The sequence below is a fragment of the Dipteris shenzhenensis genome, chromosome 10, assembly GCF_047967505.1.
Source record: "Dipteris shenzhenensis isolate YYH24624 ecotype China chromosome 10, Dip_SZ_1.0, whole genome shotgun sequence".
Classification (NCBI taxonomy): domain Eukaryota; kingdom Viridiplantae; phylum Streptophyta; class Polypodiopsida; order Gleicheniales; family Dipteridaceae; genus Dipteris; species Dipteris shenzhenensis.
In genome coordinates, this window is record NC_141605.1 from 5,335,922 (window position 1) to 5,357,142 (window position 21,221).

The 21,221-nt window shown below is 39.7% G+C and overlaps 2 protein-coding genes across 4 annotated transcripts; one reads left to right on the forward strand and one right to left on the reverse strand.

Moving 5' to 3' along the window:
* The first annotated feature begins 343 nt into the window (after positions 1 to 343).
* Positions 344 to 5,080, forward strand: LOC147897306 (PTI1-like tyrosine-protein kinase At3g15890). 3 transcript variants are annotated; one of them, XM_087380288.1, is made up of 5 exons: positions 344 to 799; positions 995 to 1,069; positions 1,491 to 1,638; positions 3,664 to 3,926; positions 4,099 to 5,080. In XM_087380288.1, the coding sequence occupies exons 2-5, from the start codon at positions 1,014 to 1,016 to the stop codon at positions 4,625 to 4,627; spliced, it is 996 nt and encodes a 331-aa protein (XP_087236414.1). In that variant the 5' UTR covers positions 344 to 799; positions 995 to 1,013; the 3' UTR covers positions 4,628 to 5,080. The 3 variants fall into 3 exon arrangements, with proteins under 3 accessions (XP_087236414.1, XP_087236415.1, XP_087236416.1); XM_087380289.1 differs by having other exon boundaries at positions 344 to 650; XM_087380290.1 differs by having other exon boundaries at positions 720 to 799; positions 1,031 to 1,069.
* Positions 5,081 to 11,515: 6,435 nt separating this feature from the next.
* On the reverse strand, positions 11,516 to 13,353 carry LOC147897307 (fe(II)/2-oxoglutarate-dependent dioxygenase 4-like). The gene is made up of 3 exons (XM_087380810.1): positions 12,743 to 13,353; positions 12,194 to 12,518; positions 11,516 to 11,993 (listed from the first exon to the last, which is right to left on the reverse strand). Exons 1-3 carry the CDS (start codon positions 13,249 to 13,251, stop codon positions 11,733 to 11,735), a joined length of 1,095 nt encoding a protein of 364 aa, XP_087236936.1. The 5' UTR covers positions 13,252 to 13,353; the 3' UTR covers positions 11,516 to 11,732.
* Positions 13,354 to 21,221: the final 7,868 nt, after the last annotated feature.

A 21,221-nucleotide genomic window follows, 5' to 3' on the forward strand; every position in this document is an offset into this window, starting at 1 on the left:
ATCGTCCTGGGGGGCCAAAAGTGAGTGAGTGAGAGAGAGAGAGAGAGAGAGAGAGAGAGAGAGAGAGAGAGGCTTCCAAGGACGTCAAAAATGAGAGAGAGAGAGAGAGAGAGAGAGAGGCTTTTTACTTTGTAGCAAAGTGGTTATTTGAGAGGATTGAACCCACACCCCCAAGACATGAACTAGAGCCTCAACCAGAAACAATCAAAAGAGAGAGAGAGAGCCTCAACCAAAACAATCAAAAGAGAGAGAAAGAGAGAGAGAGAGAGAGAGTAGTTTCACAAAGATGGTGTGTGTGTGTTTACAGCCAAAAACTTGTGTGTGCACTCTCTCTCTCACCACCATCAACCTCCGCCTTCCTCTTACCATCAACAATCCTCATCTCTTTCCTACCCTCCTCCTTCCCACTCATCTCCTCTCTTCTATTTCAAGTCTTGCTGCTCAACATTGTCGTCATATAATTTCTCTGTAGCTGGAATTCGGGCAGTGCACTGTTTGGGTGGGAGAGTGAGCTGTGAGCGGGAGGTAGAGAGAAAATCTCTCGTTTCTCCGGGTGCTTCCCGCGATCTCCTCCGCTTCCAAACCTCTGCCTTGTTGCGCCTTGGATTCGTCAATTGTACCTGCATTGTTCTGCTGCTCTATGTTTGAAGGTCCCAGCCTCGTATACTGGCTCTCTTTGAGCTCGTGTTCTTTGAAATGCCTCATGTCTTTGACGCAGCGAAAGTTTTATCGATTTTCATCGAGTAGAGACGACAGATCCAGCTGTTTCGCTCAAACATAAAATCCAACACGAAAACGAGTACGCGCCGAGTTGTTTATGTATGTGTGTGTGCGTGAGAGAGAGAGAGTTTTCAAATATACAATTCAACATGAAAACAAGTACGGTCTTGCCTCTGCGTGTGTGTGTGTGTGTGTGTGTGTGTGTGTGAGAGAGAGAGAGAGAGAGAGAGAGAGAGATTTTGATTAATAGAAACTACAACCTTTTCCAATGCAGAGAATTGAACCATCTTGAAATGGCTTGTTTTGGTAGATGGGGTTGTTGCCGTGCCGGATGCTGCAGAAGAGGCAGGCGAGTGTATTCTAGTTTCCTTTTTCCCGAAATTGTGAATAGTCAATGGTTGTGTATTACGATAGATCTTCCGTTTACAGCTCTACTTTGTGTAATTGCCGTGAATTGTATGCATGTGCTGTATCGCGTTGCTAAAGTTGTATGTTCGCTTTGTCCGTTCGCTCTATATCGCTCTTTTCAAGGTCGATTCGAGATATCAAAACTGACGCAATCCAAGTGCCCTCTAAATGTCCCTTCGCACATGGAACGGTCAAGACGACTATTGGAATTGAAGTGCGGTTTTCTGCCGCCCAGTTTCCAAACCACTAAGAGACTGCTTGATTCTATTTCATCTCTGAAGTTCGACCCATAACTGTACACTGTACCTCAGACTATAAACGTCACTTCCAACCTGAACATTTTTCGACATTCTACATTGCAGAGCTGCATCAAACAAGGAGACAAGTCACTGGCGGATTTTTGCTCTGAAAGAGCTGCAGGCGGCTACCAATAACTTCAATTATGACAACAAACTGGGTGAAGGAGGCTTTGGAAGTGTATATTGGGGCCAATTATGGGATGGGTCCCAGGTAAGATTATTTGGACCCTGGTCATCGTTGGCTTCTGTCAACTTCTGTTCGTGATTGAGTATCTGTAACTTCTATGCAACCTTTTGCCATTTGGCCATCGAGGTCATCCTCACGTTCATGGTTTATACCGTTTTACAATTGCAACTTTTGACTTTCGTTTAGACTGAACTGTCTTTATCCAAAAGAGTACTCTGTGCTTTGAATTTTCCTTTCTTGCAGTATTTCCGGTCCCTATAATCTATCAATGCACTTGGGATCAGATCAACACACAAATTCCACGGGCATTCTTAAGAAAAATTGCTGACTCTGAATAAAAAGCTTCTTCATGAGGATTTTTGTAACCTTCTTTACTCTCCAGACTTAAGGGGTGAGATTGGACATCCTTTGCCAACCTCATGTACTTTGCAAGTACACTTTACTTTGCATATAGAACTTGTAGTCATTGTAAGACAAATTACAATGGCTACCAAGAGTGTTGTCTTCTTTCTTTGGCAATGCTTGCATGTCCACCACAGCTATGTCCGTGTCTGATCTATGTATAACAAAACCTGTTTCAGAGCAATCTCTGATCTGTTCTCTTATCCCTATTTTTGTGTCTAACGATTTTGCTGTGCTATAGCAGAAGAATAGGGGATCCCTCTTCTTGCAACTGTGAGGGCCTGGGTGTAAAAACTAGGGCACGTTTGGTTGGATACTGTGTTATTTTATTCTCACTATGACAAGCTGTGAGTTTAACATTGAGGATCTAACTTTCTAGTACTTTTGGGGCTAGGCTAGATGCTAGCGTGAACATGCCTTGGGATAAACTCTCTCTCACTCTCTCTCTCCCTCTAGCAGAATTTTACTAACGGAGATGTGAAGGAAGGATATGGGACAATGCTTCTGGGAAGCAGTAGCAGTTACCACAGAGAATCTGCTCGACCTGCAACTCTACCATCTGCAGCCACCAGTTGCTACAACGCAAGCACTGCACATGATCCAGCCAGCTGGAACCAAAAGGGAAGGCCTTTTACTGCAGTACTTGTCACGAAGGAAATCTCTAGAGTCCTTACTCAAGGCATACGTGGCAGCTGTAGGAGCCTCTTTGAGCCTCTGTGGTAGAATTTTAGTTACTCAGATGTGAAATAGGGCTATGGGACAATGCCCCTTGGAAGCAGTAGCAGTAACCACAGAGAATCTGGTGGAGCTACAACTCTGTCAAGAATTGCACGTGATCCATCGAGCTGGAACCAATCCGAGGAGGCACTCTATAATGGGAACCTATTACAATTAAGTAAGCCAGACTATTGGAAAATAAGGGAAGGCATTTTACCACAATACTGATCACTCTTCTTCGGGAAGGAAATCTCTGGAGTCCTTTACTCAAGGCATAAGTGGCAGCTGTAGGAGCCTCTTTGGGCATCATTTTGTCAATATTTTTGACAAGGCTTCTTGATATCTGCAGGAAGATGTCTTCACAAGGTGGCAGCAAAAGGGAGTAAAGGCATCAGTTTTCTAGTGCCAAGATAACAGCTGTCTTTAGGCAAATTGTCAGCCGGGACGTTGTTGTAGGGGGTAGGCATACAAGATGTTTTCAGGGAGGAATAGGGCAGGAATACTCTTTGTCTACTCTGGGGTAGAATTTGAAATTTCTTCTATCCTACAATCCTTCTCCACCTGTATAAAGTGAGAGAGAGAGAGAGAGAGAGAGAGAGAGAGAGAGAGAGAGAGGAGTCCTGGATGTCTTTTGGCAGTATTCCCACTTTCATTTTAACGTCATTGGGGCAGTTTTGACCCTTTCTAATTATTAAAAGAATTTAAGTTTTACTTAGCGTAAGCATTCTTTATTCTTTTGGTAATAATTCAAGTGTTGGGAAGCTGTCCCGTGGAGAGAGAGAGAGAGAGAGAGAGAGAGAGAGAGAAGGGGGTTGAGGCGGGGGTTCGTAAATGTCTGTAAAGGCTCTAAGGCCAATGAAACTTTTAAGTACAATTTCGATGCAGGTTATTAAAAAGAAGTTTTAATGACTGTGTTTTCTTTCTGTAAAGATTGCCGTTAAGCGTCTCAAAGTTTGGAGCACAAAGGCTGAGATGGAGTTTTCTGTGGAGGTTGAAATTCTTGGACGTGTCCGTCACAAAAATCTGTTGAGTCTGCGTGGGTATTGTGCAGAAGGACAAGAGCGTCTCATTGTGTATGACTACATGCCAAATTTGAGTCTCTTGTCTCACCTGCATGGGCAATATGCTTCAGAAGGCCTTCTCAATTGGAAAAGACGAATGCACATCGCAGTTGGTTCAGCAGATGGCATTGCGTGAGTATTTACAGTGAGCCTTTCCCCTGAGAATCCAAAATGAGACATGGATAGGATTAAAAAATATACCGGTCTATTATCCTCTCGCAGTTTTCTTGAAGAGTTGAAGACCTGTTTTTACTTTAGTAGTTGTAATTTAAAACTCATTATTTTTTGTATTGTAACGTCACAGCTATCTCCATCATTTTGCTACTCCTCACATCATTCATAGAGATGTCAAAGCAAGCAATGTTCTGCTGGATTCTAATTTTGAGGCTCAGGTTGCAGACTTCGGGTTCACCAAGATTATTCCTGAAGGTGACACTCGTGTCACCACTAGAGTGAAAGGTATTGGCTACCTTGCTCCTGAGTATGCCGTATGGGGCAAGGCTTCTGAGAACTGTGATGTTTACAGTTTTGGAATCCTGCTACTGGAACTCATAAGTGGTAAAAAGCCCATTGAAAGTTTGGAACATGGCTTGAAGCGCAGTATAGTGGAATGGGCAGAACCATTGTTAGTAGATGGAAATTTGGAAGAGCTTGTAGACCCAAGGCTTAATGGCAGATACAATGAGGAAGAGTTGAGACGTGTTGTGCAAGTTGCAGCACTCTGCTCTCAAAATGATCCAGAAAAAAGGCCTACAATGCTGGAGGTGGTTGATCTACTCAAGGGGAACATCGGAGATAGCGAGGCTTTACATATAGAGAATGGTCATAATTGAACTAATCCGAAGGCAAGTATGGTGGATCACAAGCTGTGAAACGATGACTGATCAGAATAGAACTCGGGTTGTCAAAGGACTGGTTGAAATTGACTTGAAAGAACCAATACTTCTGTGCCCTTTGTTTTTGGCTTTGTAACGATATTTTGTGTAGAATGCATTTTTTGAATGGTTTTGATTTGTCAGAACAGGTTCTTCAGAAACACGATCATATCAAATGTACTCTTACCTGCCGGGGTCAGATTTTACTGTAGTATCCAAGCTTTTGTCAATCTTTGTTCTAAGAGGATGGTCATGCTCTTGTTTATTGATACCAGACAAAGATGGCCCGTTAAAAGAGTTTTCAAAGAAATTGAGTTCATACCCATGATGGATCATGCCACATGGTTCAGAGCCAGTTTTCAGGCAACCCTTATTCAAATAGATGCATTCAAGGGATATATTTATTGTAAACACTGGGTTTGGATTTATTGGAAATTGCCTTAATAACATGTTCTTCACAATTTTTTAAAAGCTTGTTTCCTTGAATGCTTTTAATGAAGTGCAATCCTCCTATGGATTTTAATGTTGTTTATAGTTGTAAGAGAAGATAGCCAAATGCTCAAGTACCCGGCTACTCACAAGTCACATGCTATTGTTGGTTTTTGTTTAGTCAATTGTTGTTAGTGACAAATAGTACACTACAAAAAACAAGTTTATTAATCAGGAGATGATCACATGTTCCCTCACATGCACATGCAAACAGGAACCAAATGCACCTCAACAAAATTCCACATGCGCTTGCACCAGCACTCAGACTAGCATCTATACGTGAAATTGCACTAGCACACTTAGACTTGATCTTGCGCTTGCACTTGCACCTACACCTACAACCATTTCTATAACGTCATACTACTCTCATGTGGACTCACCCATGAAAGCAATTCACACACAATCCTACACTTGCACATGCCAGGTCGTAGGACTAATGTTTGCACTTGAACTTGCACTTGCATGCACTACACCATCAGTTGCACCTGCACTCATACTTGCAATGTTTCATTCTCACTATGCTCATGGGCTTGTAATTATGACATGCGTGTTTGCACTTGCACAAGCCTAGTGCAAAGTGTGCATACATATTTCAAGTGCATTCATAGGTTACTTATGGGTTTCTAACCATGGAATCTTGTGGCCTGCATAAGTCAACAACGATAAGTCCATGTTTAGTACGATAAGTCCATGTTTATCTTCCATGAGGATGTTTAAAATTTTGAAAAACAAAGATTCTTAAACGTTAATTACGGAAATCTATTTCCTACATGAGTCAAGACTGAGTGAAACATGCTTTAAAGAGTGAATATGATAGGAACCTTTAATGCCAATTCATCTTTGCGGATTTTGGAGCAAAGAAAAATGAGGAAATTGTGAATTTCTTACAAGGCCCCAAAATGAGTTCTCTTTTTTCCTAATGCATATAGCCCAAGGGATAAGTCATGTCTTACTATATGAATTTGAGAGGTTCGCCCTAGAACAATGTTCGACATATCTAGAAGACTAGCGTATTTTTGCCTAAAGCATGTTTCAAACATTCTCTTACATTTGGCTAAGATAATTTGCAATCCAAGATACTATTAGGGTGGCAAAATAATTGTTCGATGAGATAGCCCCAAAATAGTATTTCACACATCAATTAGTCATGGTTCTCTAGTTGATATCAGGAAGCATTGGGCTGCAATATTCTAGGCTAAAGTCATGTGATTTTGGACTATGATCAACAAAACCAAGTATTGGGATAAAATACTTGTAGTTGAGATGCTCACAATGCACCTGCCAACTCTTAATATTCCTAAGTCACATTTCCGTGTCGCTCACAGTTGACAAAACAAGCCTCATTGAGAGAAATTGTGAGCAAGCTTTTTCTTTATTATTATCCCTTTTGTAGTCTATATCTCATGTGAGACTTGTCTATAAGATGCATTTATTTATACTAGCTATCTATACAGATACGAAAGGACTAAAACATGCATGATCATGGCAAAATGGTGGCTATGATTGTGAAAAAGATGGAGTAACATGCGTAAGTTTTCAGCCGAGAGGTGATGTCTAGGGTTCAAATCTTGGGAGAAGATTGGCCAATTAAGAGTTAAGAGTTAAGATTCAGTTATTTCAACTGTTCAAAACTGTCTTTCAAAACATATTTTGTATCAGAAGATACATGGAATCCATATATAGACACTTGTTAGGCCTTTAGGCTCAAAAGCATGGGTTTTGAATCACTAATGCCAAGAATTGAAGCAAGATAGCTGGTGTGTTTAATGAATTTACCTCAATTGAAAATCCATCGTAGAGATTATGAAGAACATACTCTCAGTTTTATGAGGAAGCTCTATGCGGAGTGGGAAAAAGTGGCATCTAGTCAATCCCTAACCATGGTGATTAATAGTTCAAATTTCATTTATGTTAAGAAGGAAGCAAGACCGAGCCTGTCACCTTACTCTTTCATTCTCTAATCAAAATCTATATCTTTTATTTCATCATATGCACGCACATGGGCAAGGAATTCGATAGCTCAAAGAGCATGAGGCTGCATTGATGAGTGGCTAATACGTTCAAGAGAGACATCTGAAACCAAAAGAAGACACAAAAGGGCATAGAGTACTGTCTCTATATACCAAGAAGGCCTTCACAATGATAAGCGATAGGGTTTCTTGCAGCAAGTCAAAACACTAGTACAATAGGCTCGAGCAGAGAGAGAGAGAGAGAGAGAAAACCAATTAGCCAAACCTACGTTGGTGATTGAGAGAAACGAGTTATGGGTCTTGACTGAGGAACTCTAGAAGAGAGAGAGCATTCATGCTCCTCTTCAAGTGCAATTAGAATCAATCCATTTTGAAAAGGATGAATTCAAAACCAAAAGGAAATAGTGAAGATTTGCTTCAATGAGCTTGAGTCTATTTTGAGTGGTCTTTATTCATTTGATGCAATTGTCCTATTCATTAGGGATCATTCTATTGTAATAAGATGTCAATTCTTGGGTGTGGTGATTCCCAAAGTCTACATGTGGGTGAGCATTTAGATAAATAGGATCTAGTAGTAGATCAACATCCACACAATCGAATAGAGGAAGAGATTGGATATCTACAAAAATTTAACTTCAAAGAGGAGCTCGAAGCTTTGGAGGGAGGCAAAGTGAAGTTGGAGAGAGGCTCAAATGTTCTCTCTTCATCTCTTTGTACCTGACGGTGGCAGTACCCACTTATTAGATTTACAAATGACTATCAAACTCATTAATGCGTATCTATTTCTTTATGTTCTTCAATAACGCTAATTTGAATTCCGTGGATGAGATTAGAAGAAATCGTTTGAACGCTAGTGTGCGTGATTCTTTCAATTAGACTAGCCTTGGAAGGGAATAATCTGGTAGAGCGATAGGTTTCAATATAAGTGTCGATAGGAAACTCCGATGACTTTGACTTGATACACCGATTCAAAGAGTGGTGAGGCTAGGCGGATGAGGAGACCAAGTATCCTGATGATTGTTAAGGATCCCTACCTAGAAGTTTCGTTCTTTTGATTGTTCAATTTGATGTTGAAGACCAGTCTAAGATGGGAAGTTTTCAACATATTTTTTGCAAATGGATTGTCCTCATCCATCATATCAGATAGGGATAAAGATTTAGTAGTCATTTCTAATATTTTATGCACTTAGGACTAAGCTAGAAATGAGCAATGGGGATCATCTTGAGATAGATGGCTGCGTGGGGAGAGTCAACCAAACTCTTAAGGATACAAGAGCATATGTTGCATTAAGGCCAAGTACATGGAACAGGTAGTTTCCATTACTCAAGTCTTGCTATAATTATAGAACTCATCTGTCCACAAAAATGAGCCCTTTTTTGGTGGAATTATAGACTAGGACTAGCGAATCCAATTACAAGTGGGATTCCTTAGTGCCGTTGATTATGTAATCTAGAAGGGGGTGATGCTAGCACTGGCTAAGCAAACATCGACTAGGCCATGGATAAGGCTCAACTTATGGCGATGAAAATATAACTTTTATAGAATTTGATGAGCTTCTCTCTTCATACACAAAGTCCCTAATGCATGAGGTTATCACCCCGTTATTGTGGGCCATGGTTAATTATGAAACGTATAGGCAAGTGGCCAACAGAATTGAATTACCACAAGGGTGCAAGATGCATATAGTGCTTCATGTTTCATTGCTAAAAGATTTGGCAACCTATTGATTGATTAATTGATAGTATTCTTGTGTTACAAGAGATAATGGAGCACACAGAGCATGGACTTCTTTATCAAAGGCTACCTAGAAATCCATTTATCAGATATGAAAAGCATTCCCATATTTTATCATTTAGGATGCTGATGCCTAAAGAGGAATGAATGATATGTTCCAGTTGGAATGTAATCTGATCTTGGAAGGTTGGTGGATACAAAGTCCTTAGAGAGACCAAAAGAATGCCAGAAGTTGGGCAATTAACCAACGAAGCTAAATTAGTCCAATAGATATGTGACAAAATCTCCAAAGAAAATCACCTTTTCTTTACCACCATACAAGCATTTTAAAGGTGTAGCCACATAAACAAAAGAGATATGCCACCCTTATCACTTTTTGTCTTCACAAACCCTCTCTATCTAGTTCTTGTAGCCAAATAAACCAAGATCTTAAAAACGAACAAAGAAAGAATTGAGCGGGAATGAAACAAAACAAACAAATATGGCATGAAGCATGTAGTAGCAACCATGATGGAAGATACCATTGCCTACTTCAACCAATATCAAGGACACAAGGTGAAGGCACCTTGACACTAACAAAGCAAGTAAAAACAAAACATGGAAGTAGAGTACATCATTGCATGTACAAGCTTAATCCCATCAAAGGCTTGGGACTTTGCAGCGTGTTTCCCCTTTACCCATTCCATATGGTCAATTGGCCTGAGTAGTTTAGAAATTGCTTAAAAGCCCATGTTTGGTTGAATTAGAGGGCCAAATGGATTCTAGTGGTAAATGGCCCTAGGCGCCAAGCTTGATTCCATCAAGGCATTGACATTCGTTACCCAACTCGACCCCCTTTAACCACCTAATACTTCCAATTCAATAGAAAATGGCCACGTACAAAAAGTGCTAAGAGATCCCATGGTGGTTGGCATTGGAGGGCAAATGGATTCCAATAGTTAAATCAGCCTTGGGTCAAACTCAATCCCATCAAGGCACGTTTGGCATATTTGTTGCTAGTCGAACACCCTTTATCCCCCCCACACGACCAATTTAATTAAAGTGTAGAAAGTCCAAAGGAAGGCCATAAAAAAGGATGCAAGAGGAAGATGCCTTCGATACTGCTTGTTCATGGGACAAGACGATGTAACAAAAGTCTACAAGGACATGTAATGATCGAGAAAATGTTGATGCAAAAGAAATGCACACCGGACAGAGGGATATAGACCACAAAAATGAAGGCTAGAGCCAATTTGTTAAAAGCCTAGGATGTTGTTGCCGTGGGCATTTACTTAGGGAGAGTCAAAGAGTTGCCTCGAGGGCCTATATGCGTGTATAAGCAATGTCTGCTTAAGTATGTGTTAATCTCAAAGCAAAAGGGGACATCTACACAATGCCTTCCTAGCTCTTTTCAACCCACAATCACCAAATAAGAGCCCTTCCCTACAACTGAAAGGACTAATGAGCACAAGGCCCTAAGCAAACCTCTGGGGAGCAGGCCCAATGGAAAGGATGGACATCAGGTTGAGGAAATCCCCTGAATTCTCTCAAAGGGGATCTCTAAATAAATTATGTGGTTCTTTGGAAAGAAAATTCTCCCCACAAAGCCGTCACAGCTCCTTGTCTTTGTATGTCTAACATGATCGGGTTAATCATATTGGCCTCCTCCAAGAGGGCACACCATCCACAATGTGCACATACAAAATGCAAATTTTTGCACAAGACAGCCCCTCCCAGGTGCAAGCTTTGGAGCAAGTGCAGGGGCCGCTATTCAGGGACAGACCCAGGCACTGGGGAGGAAGGTTGGGAAATAACGTGCTGTAATGTCTGGTGAGCAAGGTAAACACAGATGTTAAAGGCCGAACTGAACTGGACTGAAAAGTCATCGGAGGCTGTGATATAAAAAATGACAGCCTGCAGATGACGAGGTTCTCAAGCATCAATTCATGACACCCAGCTCTCCTTTGTATCCTGACAAGGAAACACCTGCTCACCACGGGATGATCCAATCGTTGCCCCCCCATTGCTTCGGGTGGTGTGTCAGGAAACACCTGTGGTGGGGTGGTGCGTCAGGAAACACCTGCTCACCACGGGATGATCCAATCGTTACCCCCCCATTGCCTCGGGTGGTGGTAGTTGCAGGGGCAAGGAGAACTCTCAGAGAGAGAGAAAGATTTGCCGTTTCTATATTCCATTGGCCCCCACATGTTCACATCAATATTTCAGCTGCGACTATATCTAGTGTACATATTTTCAAACTATTAACAAAACTCTGTTTGCAATTAAATCTTCTTTAAAGAATTGGAGTCACATAGACCTTATCCCATTGCATTGCATATATTCTACTTAAGCTACTCATAGAAATTGCAAGTGAGTTCTTCTCCACAATCATGCAGTTCCTCCAAACTTTGAACCAGTCCAGCAGCAGCCACTAAGCTTTGCACATAAAAAGATTGAATCCCATTATAAGGACTTTGCAGATCAGTGCAGCAAATCCTTTCCAACACATATATGTGTGTGTGTTGGAAAGGATTTGCTGCACTGATCTGCAAAGTCCTTATATATATATATATATAGAGAGAGAGAGAGAGAGCACTCTGGTAGCAAAAGGCCATAGAGCAGTTCCAACGTACATTTTAAGAATATACAGAACATTTTATGTTCATTCATCAGTAACATAATCAGCTTATCGATCACAAAGTTCTGCTTTTGGCATGGACCAGCAGGCTCAAAAAGGTGTTGAAAATCTACTAAATCAAACGTGCATATCAGTCACCACACAGAGGCATCCAATATTAATATAATTTAATGCCTTTCAAGAAGGTAATCCTTCCTACAAATGTTTAGCAGAACTACATACATACCGTCTGGGTGCAAACAAAAAGCTTTTTCATTCGCCGAGTTTATAGTGATAGATTTGAAGATTCTCAACACCTAGATTCTTGAAGTTTCCATCCTTTCTCCTCTTGTAAAATCTTCCCCAGTTAAAGGGTCTGTATTTAGGAGGGTGCTGCTCATCTGTTAATTCGGGAATCGGAGCAACATCAACAAAATAAGTGGGATAAACAAACAGAGGGAATGAGTATCTGTCTTTGGTCTCATTGACGACAACTCTGTGTTCCACGCTTTGAAACTTATCATTGCTCCACACCTGCAATTATAGTAGGTTTTCTTAATTGAAAGCCTGCAGGCTAGATGATCCAACAATGTGTGCAGATGGGCAAATGATCTTGTGTTCTTAAACATTCTAAAATGATGCTTCTGTGCATGGTAAATGATGCACTCTAAATGATGCTTCTGTTTAACAGAGGAAAAGAAGATCGATTCTTCTGTACATGAATAAGCTCAAACCTGTATCATATCGCCCACATTTATGACAAAACCGGCGGGATCAGGCTTCACACCTATCCATTCGCCATCCTTCCGCCTCACCTCCAACCCTCCAACTTCGTCTTGTAAAAGGACCGTTAAGGCTGTGGGGTCCTTATGTCTGCTCACCCCCAAGGCCAATCCAGGGGCAGGACAAACAGGATAATGGTTCAAACGCAAAAAGTTGGTGCCTGGCTTGAAAAAACCGTGGAAACGGGAAGGAGGAAGTCCAAGGCTTTGAGATATCAACTCCAAGAGAGAGAAGGCGAGTTTTTGAGTGGCTGCAGTGTACTGCTCACACGCAACCCTGTGGCAAAAAATACATCCCCATGAAGACATCCTATCAACACAGAAGGTCTACAACGCAGAGTGAGCTTTTGATGGACTACCGTAGTAAGATTTAGCAAAATTAGGGAACTTTTTCATGGACTTCGGAAGCAAATTTTGGGAGATTACATCTGAGTACATGTTTGTGCAAGCGAGAGAGAGGGGGAGCGAGGGACCGCAGAGAAGGAGAGGGGATGGGAAGACCTTAAACTTGGCAGATTAGTAGGCCACCGATTTTCAACGACTAGAGTCTCTGTACTATCCCCTTCGAAGTCCACCGGAAGTTCCAGCACTCCTCGAACTGCAAAGTCGAAAACCTCTTTCCAGTCCCTCACATTCTTGGTAAGTTCGGTGTCATTGTAGCCCAGAACTCTATCGTAGGGCCTCTTCAATTCCCGCTTCTCCTCCAGAGGAAGGGCAAAGAAGGCTTTGGCCTCTTCCTTCAGCCTGAGGATGACGGTGGGTGGGACTCCATGATTGACGACTTGGAAGAAGCCCCACTGCTCGCAGGCCGTGCCAACATCCTCCACGAGGGTTGCAAGGAGGGTGGGATCGGGGGAGGAAGAGAGAAGGGGAGCGAGGTCGATGACGGGGATGTGATCGGTGGTGAATTTGTAGGAATCGTGGGCGTTGGCAGGGCGATGCTCAGGAGGCAGGACGAAGGCCTGATCGATTTTGAGGAGGTCAAGAGAGTCTCCGTCGTGAACACCCATGTCTAGGGAGAGTGTGTTGTGTGCAAGGCAAGGCTCACAAGCTTCAACAGAGCTTTTTGCTTGCTGCGGTAGAGCTTCGATGCTAGCCAGGATGCATAGATACACGAGAAAGTTGTCATGTCCTCTTTCACAAAACCATATACAATCAACAGTTCACGAGAAAAGTATACAATCAACAGTAACTTTTTCATTTTCACCTCTAACAAATATTTTCTTGAGTTTTGTAAAATCTTGTTATGGAAGATTTCTTCCGCTCTTCTACCAGGAAGATGAATCTTGTCAACTCGCACGTCGCTATCAATATGTCAGATCATGAATCTTGTTGGAGGATGAGTCCCAGGTCACCATCCAAGGCTCGAAAATGGGGACGAAACACACCAAATTCTGATGTGGCACTAAGAAAATCAGTCTCCCATCCCAATCAGTACGAGTTCATGTAAGGGAATACTAATATGATAGAATATAAAAGTTCATAGCTTAATTTAAAGAATTTCATGATGTTGATGAAGAATTATTTTTCTTTAATTTTTGTTTTTGAAAATGGTGCAAAATTTTCAAGCATAAAAAAAACTTTCACAAGCATTTGAACACCCAATAATACTCAAAGGCACCAATTTTTATAATTTCACCACAATCTTAAAATACATGAAATAGTTAGCATGTAGAGCACACACCACTTCCCTTCTTTCCAGGTGAAGTTTGAGTTTTTAAAGCTCTCCTTGAACCACTTATCACAATCATGGGCATTGATTTCAAGCAAATCTAAGGGTGTGAAAAGCAAGGTGCAAAAGCATAGTTAAGATTTTTTTAAAGTATGTTGTGGATGTGCATCGTTGCTCTATCTTAAGTAGCTTCCGCGCTCAATATTGTATCGGGAAATCGGTGCAATATTGTACCCACGTTCAAACATGCTTTCTGCCCCCTGATTCGTAAAAATCAGTCAATCAACAAACTGAGTCCGGATTCCTTGCACAGTGCAAGCTCTTCTAGCCTTGGTTGCCTTGACATATGGCAAAAGAAAACTAAATAAAAGGGTATTTTCTATGTGTACCCCTTCGTATTATAGAGAAGGCCTTTACTAAGTGTGTGATTTTACATGCATACAAGGAGGTTTAACATTGTTTAGTATGTATATAGAGGTATTTTTAGAGTGTCCATGAACCCAGGTGATATAGAGCTTAAAATTAAGTACAAACCTAGTGGTTCCATAGCCACCCTAACTAAAGCCTCTAAACAAACATGTAATTCTACGATCAACATTATGAAATGTTATTCCTAGTTTATCCAATCCAAACATTTTCCATAGGAGCAACACCATAATGGAAGCCTCAAACTATAGAGGAAAGCTCACTAGGAGATATCCCCTCAATGGAAAATGCCCATGTGCTTATGTCGGAAATACAACATTGATGTAAACCCATATACCGATGATATACGTAAAGATGTCATGAATACATGGGATTATATTGGTGACATCCTTATACCAGTGATACATAGCCATATGCTCGTGATATATTTTTTGACTACTCAATCATTGCCATTTCACGGTGATTTATGTATCTCTCTTACCAAGGATGTTATCGCCTATGTGATTTCCTAAACCTTGAAATGTAATGAATAGGTTGAACATTCATTAACACTAAATGATGAGTATACATACATTTTAAAATTGTTATACAATCGAGTGATGCAGTGCAAAAAAAAGTTCATTTTGGTTCCTCGTTTTGGAAGAAAGTACGTAATAGATTAAGAAAAGTAAGAATAATTACAAAAAATGAATGAACCAAAGCACAAAAAGGAAGTTCATTTTGGTTCCTCCTTTGCATGAAAGTGCATACTTCATTAAGGAACCTAAGTATAATTACAAGACATGAATGAAGCAAAGCATGAAAAAAAAGTTTGTTTTGGTTCCTGAATCAACTTTGCATGAAAGTGCGTACTGATTAAGAAACATAAGTATAATTACAAGAAATGAATGAAGCAAAACATGAAAAACAAGGTGGACAATCCACTAAGGCCCTGCTTTTGCAAATGTTTTTTATTTTCTTCTTTTTTTCCTAATGAGTTTAAAATTGTTTGTGAAATTCATACATGGCTTTGGTTATAGTATTTGTGTGGACATTTGCTGTTATGCCTTTTGTTCCCTATGTGTAAATGTAGGTGATGGAATGGTCACTCCACGATGCGAAAGTTGTGCCTGTTTCTTTGTTAGGGTTTTCAATGTTGCTCCATATGTGGTCCAATTGGGAATTGTAAATAGTTGTTGGCACATTGAATTCTAAGTTGAAGTTAAGTTCGTTCATCATACTTTCTAGTTTTATTGTCTGTGTTGTTTTTTTCATCATGATGATGTTGAAATCTCCAAGTAAGATTGTTGGCGAGTTAAATTTATGTTGTTGTGTCAGGATGTTTTGAAGGTATGATATGAAAATGTGGTATTTTATAGATGGTGGTTTGTATACATTGAGAACATTGTAATTTATGTTATTTTTTTGTATTGCAATGCTGGTTATTTCTATTCCTTGTTGTACGTGCCTTTGTGCATCTATAATTTTGATGTCTTTTCTAACAAGAGCGCAAGATCCAGAGTGTGAGTAATTTGTTATTAGATGGAAGTGTGTGCAGATTGATGCACTCGGCTGTGTGGTTCTTGTCTCTTGCAAGCAAATGACATCTGAGTTCATCAAGTGTTTTGTTCCCCTCACATCCTCTTCGTATTTTGGTAATGATCTTGTGTTCAAAGATTGAATCAAAATTATGTGCAATCCTCTCTTTGCTTTTGCTAGATGCAAAATTGTATTCCATTTTGCATCATGATTGAAGCGTTCCATTTCTAGCTTAACATCGTTGTCCATGATGAAGTTTTGAGCTTGCAATGGTTCTACCAAGTATAGGTTCTCTATTTCCTTAACTCTAGATAGTGTCGTATATGTTAATCCATGTGCATACACGCCTTTTGGGGAGAATGCTAGTTTTTCTAATGTTAATCCCTGAGCTCTATGTATTGTTCGTGCTAACGTGTGATTTCTGGGTGTAGGACGGTGATACATTTGGTTAATGTATTGTACTTGTTCTTCTATGTGTGTACAATTTCTAAACAAATTTAATGCATGAATAAATTTGTTGTTGCTTTATCTCATTGTTGTTTTGAGTTCATAGCATTTTGGTTTTGTGTGCCAATAAGTGTTGGCCATGGTTTGTAGTTCGTCGTCTCTCTTTTTGAACACCCATGAGTCTTTTATGGGCTTTGCTTGGTAGAAGTCACCACAAGTTATGACATCCACATCTCCAAAGTAGTTCGAGTGATTTCTTTTGAGGGTGCACATTCAAAGATCTGCGAACTCTAGAGTTCTTTTTCCCACCAGCAAGATCTCGTCAAACACATTAAGTTGTAACTGCTCATATAGGGATGAAAGAGTGTCTAGCTTGTCTCTAGATAAGGAGGTGAGGTTTCTTGTATGTGTTGGCAAGTGTAGCGTAGAGTGGATTGTGTTGCCATTGATGTTGTGTGATGCTTTCCCTATGTATGCAAGCATCAAAACATTTGGCAATTCAGGATTAATTTTTTGTGTATTTTGGTTGTAATGGCGTAGCAACCCTTGCACTAGTAGAAGTAGCAAGTATGTTTTTCCTATTCCCGCTCCACCAATAAAAAACAAGTGAATTTTTCTCTAGGGTATTTCCTTTTACGTATCATCAAATCGTCAAACAATTCTCTTTGCTCTTCGGTTAATGAACACAATTTTTGGAAGTATTCTTCATTGTCTCATAATATTTCTTTCTTGATGCTTACGACAAAATGATCAATCCTTGTCTCCTTTTGCAATTGAGGCATGTTAAGTGCAATGTCATATTGTACTTCTGCATTAGTTTCACTACCTTCTTGGATTGATGTTTCATTGTCTTGATGTTGGGTTTGTTCATTTTAGAAGTCCTCATTGTCTGCATCTTCACCATTTTGGTAATTGTATTTTCATTTGTTTTCTTCTATAGTTAATAATCTTGCATAGTATGCTTTTTCCCAACTTCCATGTAGTATCAATTCTTGGTTTTTGTCATCCTTGAATGGGTAGTATAGTTGTATATGTTCACGATAAAAAAATTCGGGATCCTTGAATTTGTTGAACTTAACAAATCTTATTATTTTGTCTTTATGTCTTTTTTTACTATTGGAATTGTTGTGGTTCTACTGTGTAGTAAATGTAGCCAAGAAAATGTCATCCATACCTCTTCTTTTCAAGTATTTATCGATTATTGAATCATATGATATTTCCATTGACTCATTTGGGAGATGTTATAGTTTGTCCTTACGTTTGAGTAGAAATGCCCTTTTCTCTCTTTTGTTTGTGTTAATGAATTGGAACTCTCTAGTAGATCTGTGCCATGGCAATGACAATGCAATGAAAGAGACAAGTTGTGCGCTCATTTGTTGGGAGTGAAGGAAAGCATTTTCCATTTTGCGCACCCGTTCTTGCGTGGTTGAGCTTTCTTGCATGCTGCTAGCACTTCATAGTTTTTTTCAATGTTTGTGTTATGTTGTTGTCCATTTTCATAATATAGGATGTACAATATGAAGCTGCTGCATATGGATCCATGATGTATTGTATGTCCATGTTTGATTGCCATAAGTAAATGATTTTTTTGTTGAACACGTTTGTGAATATGTCTCTGGGCTCTCTTTTGAGAAACAATGTTGGTTTTGTGATGCTTGATTATAGTGCTAGCAAATATGATTCCATGTCAATTTGCAAGTGTTCGAGCCATTTGTTAAATGACATGAGTGTTTGTGTTTGCAAGTTATTAAGCTCCTCACATCAGCCTTCTATTGTATTAGTTGGTACTTCCTTCTCTCTTCTCCTTTAGTAGGTGTTAGAATCATTGTTTCAGGTAGAGGTGGTTTTGGGTAGTGAAATCGAAAAACCCTCTTATTGTTCTTGGTGCAAGTTGTTGTATGCTTATGTGTTTGTATTTCTTTCATATTGTCATTCAAGAAGCTTTTATCACATGTAATGTGTTCATTTATGAAGGATAGCACTTGCTCCATATTTTCACATTTGTTTTTTGGTGCGTCTTTCACCCATCTGATTCCTTGTTCATGTTGTCTTCCTCTATTTTGGAATTCGGTCATAAAGAAAAAGTCATGGACATTCCCTGTCAAGCTTGGTTCTTTCAATATTAAAGATAACATGTGCTACAACTTGTCAACATAATATCTAGCACTTAGTGTTGGATTTTTCCTAACAAGTTTGTTTGTTTCTGAGGCTAATTGTTGCACATTCACTGGGTTGCAATTATCCAGTTGGTATGTATTTTGCATTGTGAACGTTAGAGGTTCCCATAGCCTTTCAACACAGAAGAAGGTGACAAAAAATGTTGGTGGACCTAGTTGCCTCATCATTGCGAAAGCCTTCTTGCACAACCTCTCCGTATAATTGGGTGATGTCTTGAGGCTTTCAAAGGTATCCTATACTTGAATGGAGTATTCTTTCTATGTTTGTGTTGTTCTTCACATCTTTTGCATAAAGAACTTTGTTTTGCATCATTCCTTTTCTTAGGTGTACCCATATTGATTGCATAACTTGCTTTATGAGAACCTTTATTGCTTTGAAAAAAAGGTTAGGTATGGCATGAGTGAATCTCAATGATTTGTGCATTATTTCCCATTTCATAATGTCTAAATATGTGAGCTTCTCATTGCCAATGCTTTTGGCAAAGACGAAGAATGGCCTTGGAAAGTTTAACTCCTCGCTAGATCTATCTTGGAAAAGATCTAAGGGCTTTTGATTTTCGCTTGGAGCAATGTATGTTGCTTGTGTTTTTGGTAGTCCACAAGTTGTTCAGCACTTATAATGTTGTGGATCAAGGTGTTTGTTTCAACATCTTCATTTTCTTTGTTTGAGATACAATCGTCTGTGTTTATTGTTGTTGTGTTTATTGAGTACAATTCTTCCATAGCTAAAATGTGCTTGTATCACTCATGGTTTATTGTGAGATTGTTTGCAATATATAAAGGTTTGTCTATCCATGTTTGAAGAGCTTTCATAAGTGTCTTTGGATGCACATTTCCTATTGCGTAGGTGTTTTTGTACTCTAGTTTCTTTTTTTATTCCAATCACTATTGAAGCCTCATCCTGAAGGAATCATGGCAACACTTGTTGCACCTTATTCGTATCTGCAACAACACTGACAATGCTTTCGTTGACCCCAAGCTGGCCATTGTTTTCCAACTCTCATATTTGGTGCTACTAATCGTTCCTCAATTTCATTTAATTGGTTCACAATAGGCAATGCCTCATTGATTTTTATGTTTGTAGGCACAAAGTACTTGGGAGTGGTGTTATTCTTTATTGCTACACTACATTCATGACAAATCCTTTTTTTTTTGCTTCAAATGTGTCATTGTTAATTTCTCTTTTGCATGCTAGCCAATCAAAATGTGCCTTTCTTAGATAAATGCTATGCCTTTTGAAAACCATTATTTCACAAGAGAAGCAGTCATGGGAAGGGGTGTCCTTGATCTCTTTTATATATTTCATGACATGTCTTGAGCAATTCTCGAACATCATCATGTATCTTTCTTTACTAACATTATCATCAATTGTGATTGTTTGCCTTCGACGTTTGTTTCCTTGCGATGTTTCTAGGTTGTTGATGTCTTCATAGTCTCTTTTGTTTGATGCTTCCATTGTGTTTTCATTTTGCACGTGAGTAGCTGTATTTTTCAATTGGGATATTTTTCTATTACGAGAAAGTATTTCTCAACGCTCTTGTTCGAAATGACGTAAAGTATTTATAGGATCACACTAGATGTGGCAGGGGTTCTATTTAATGCTTGGGTTTAGTCAGGGACACCTAACTAAATGTGTGGCATTAATAAGTATCATGGGTGATGCCATTTAGAAATACTCACATTAATGGATTGTCATTTGTAAAGACCATTACTTAGCATGATTGGCTAATCATATGATGTATCATTGCGCTAAGCATTTGACTAATGGTGGATTGGTTTATTGAGTACAGGAAATGACATGGACGGATGGGAGTAAACACGCTCGAGGGAATAAAGGCCAATTGCCATGGTTTTGTGCAAGTGCTATGTGATGTATTAAATGGCCAAGGGTCATTACATTTTGGATAAGGGAGAGTGCTAAAAGCCTCCCACTTTTGACATGTAAATTTGGATGAGTACGTGAGAAAAGGAGTGACATAGAGAAAAGTAAGGTAAAAGGATGCTCAAGAGAAAAGTATGGAAAAGGGATGATCAAGAGATGAATACATGACTTTGTATCTATGGCTCATGTGCTTATTGAAATATTATAAATACTCTTGGTGTGGGATCACGAGCCACACACCTCGAGGGGGGAGATTGTACCCAGTGATTGCCTCTTATCTTTCATGAGTTTTCGTGCATATGCACTTTCATGCACACGGCAACCAAAATGAACTTTTTGGCCCTACAAAGGCTGCTCTATTTTGTGGGCCTTTGCTATTTAAGAGTGGGGTGGCTCCCCAGCGAATCTATGTGCTGCATGATGGGCTACCTTACTAGCGGGTGATTTTGGAAATTTTTGTATTTAAGATGCAGTTAATGGTCACTTCTATTGTAGAATAAGGACGACGGATGAGAGATGTTTTTTTTCACTTCTCTCTATCAGCTAGTCTTATATAAGACTAATTAATATTCTAACTACTGTACTTTGCTTCTCTCATTAGGTCCTACCCCCCCTTTGTTTCTTTGACCTACTCGTGGGGTTTTCAAATGCATAGCGCTTGGGTTTTTTTAATCTAACCTTTTCTAATCCCATTAGTTATTCAGGTTATTTGGTTTCTATGCATGAAATTCCATTTTGGCTTCTTCGTCCTCTCAGGTTTATTGCCTCATGATGTCTTTATATATCATCAACTAGTGTTCTACTTTTTTCAAATCGAGATTCTACACACATACACACACTCACTCACTCACTGTCATC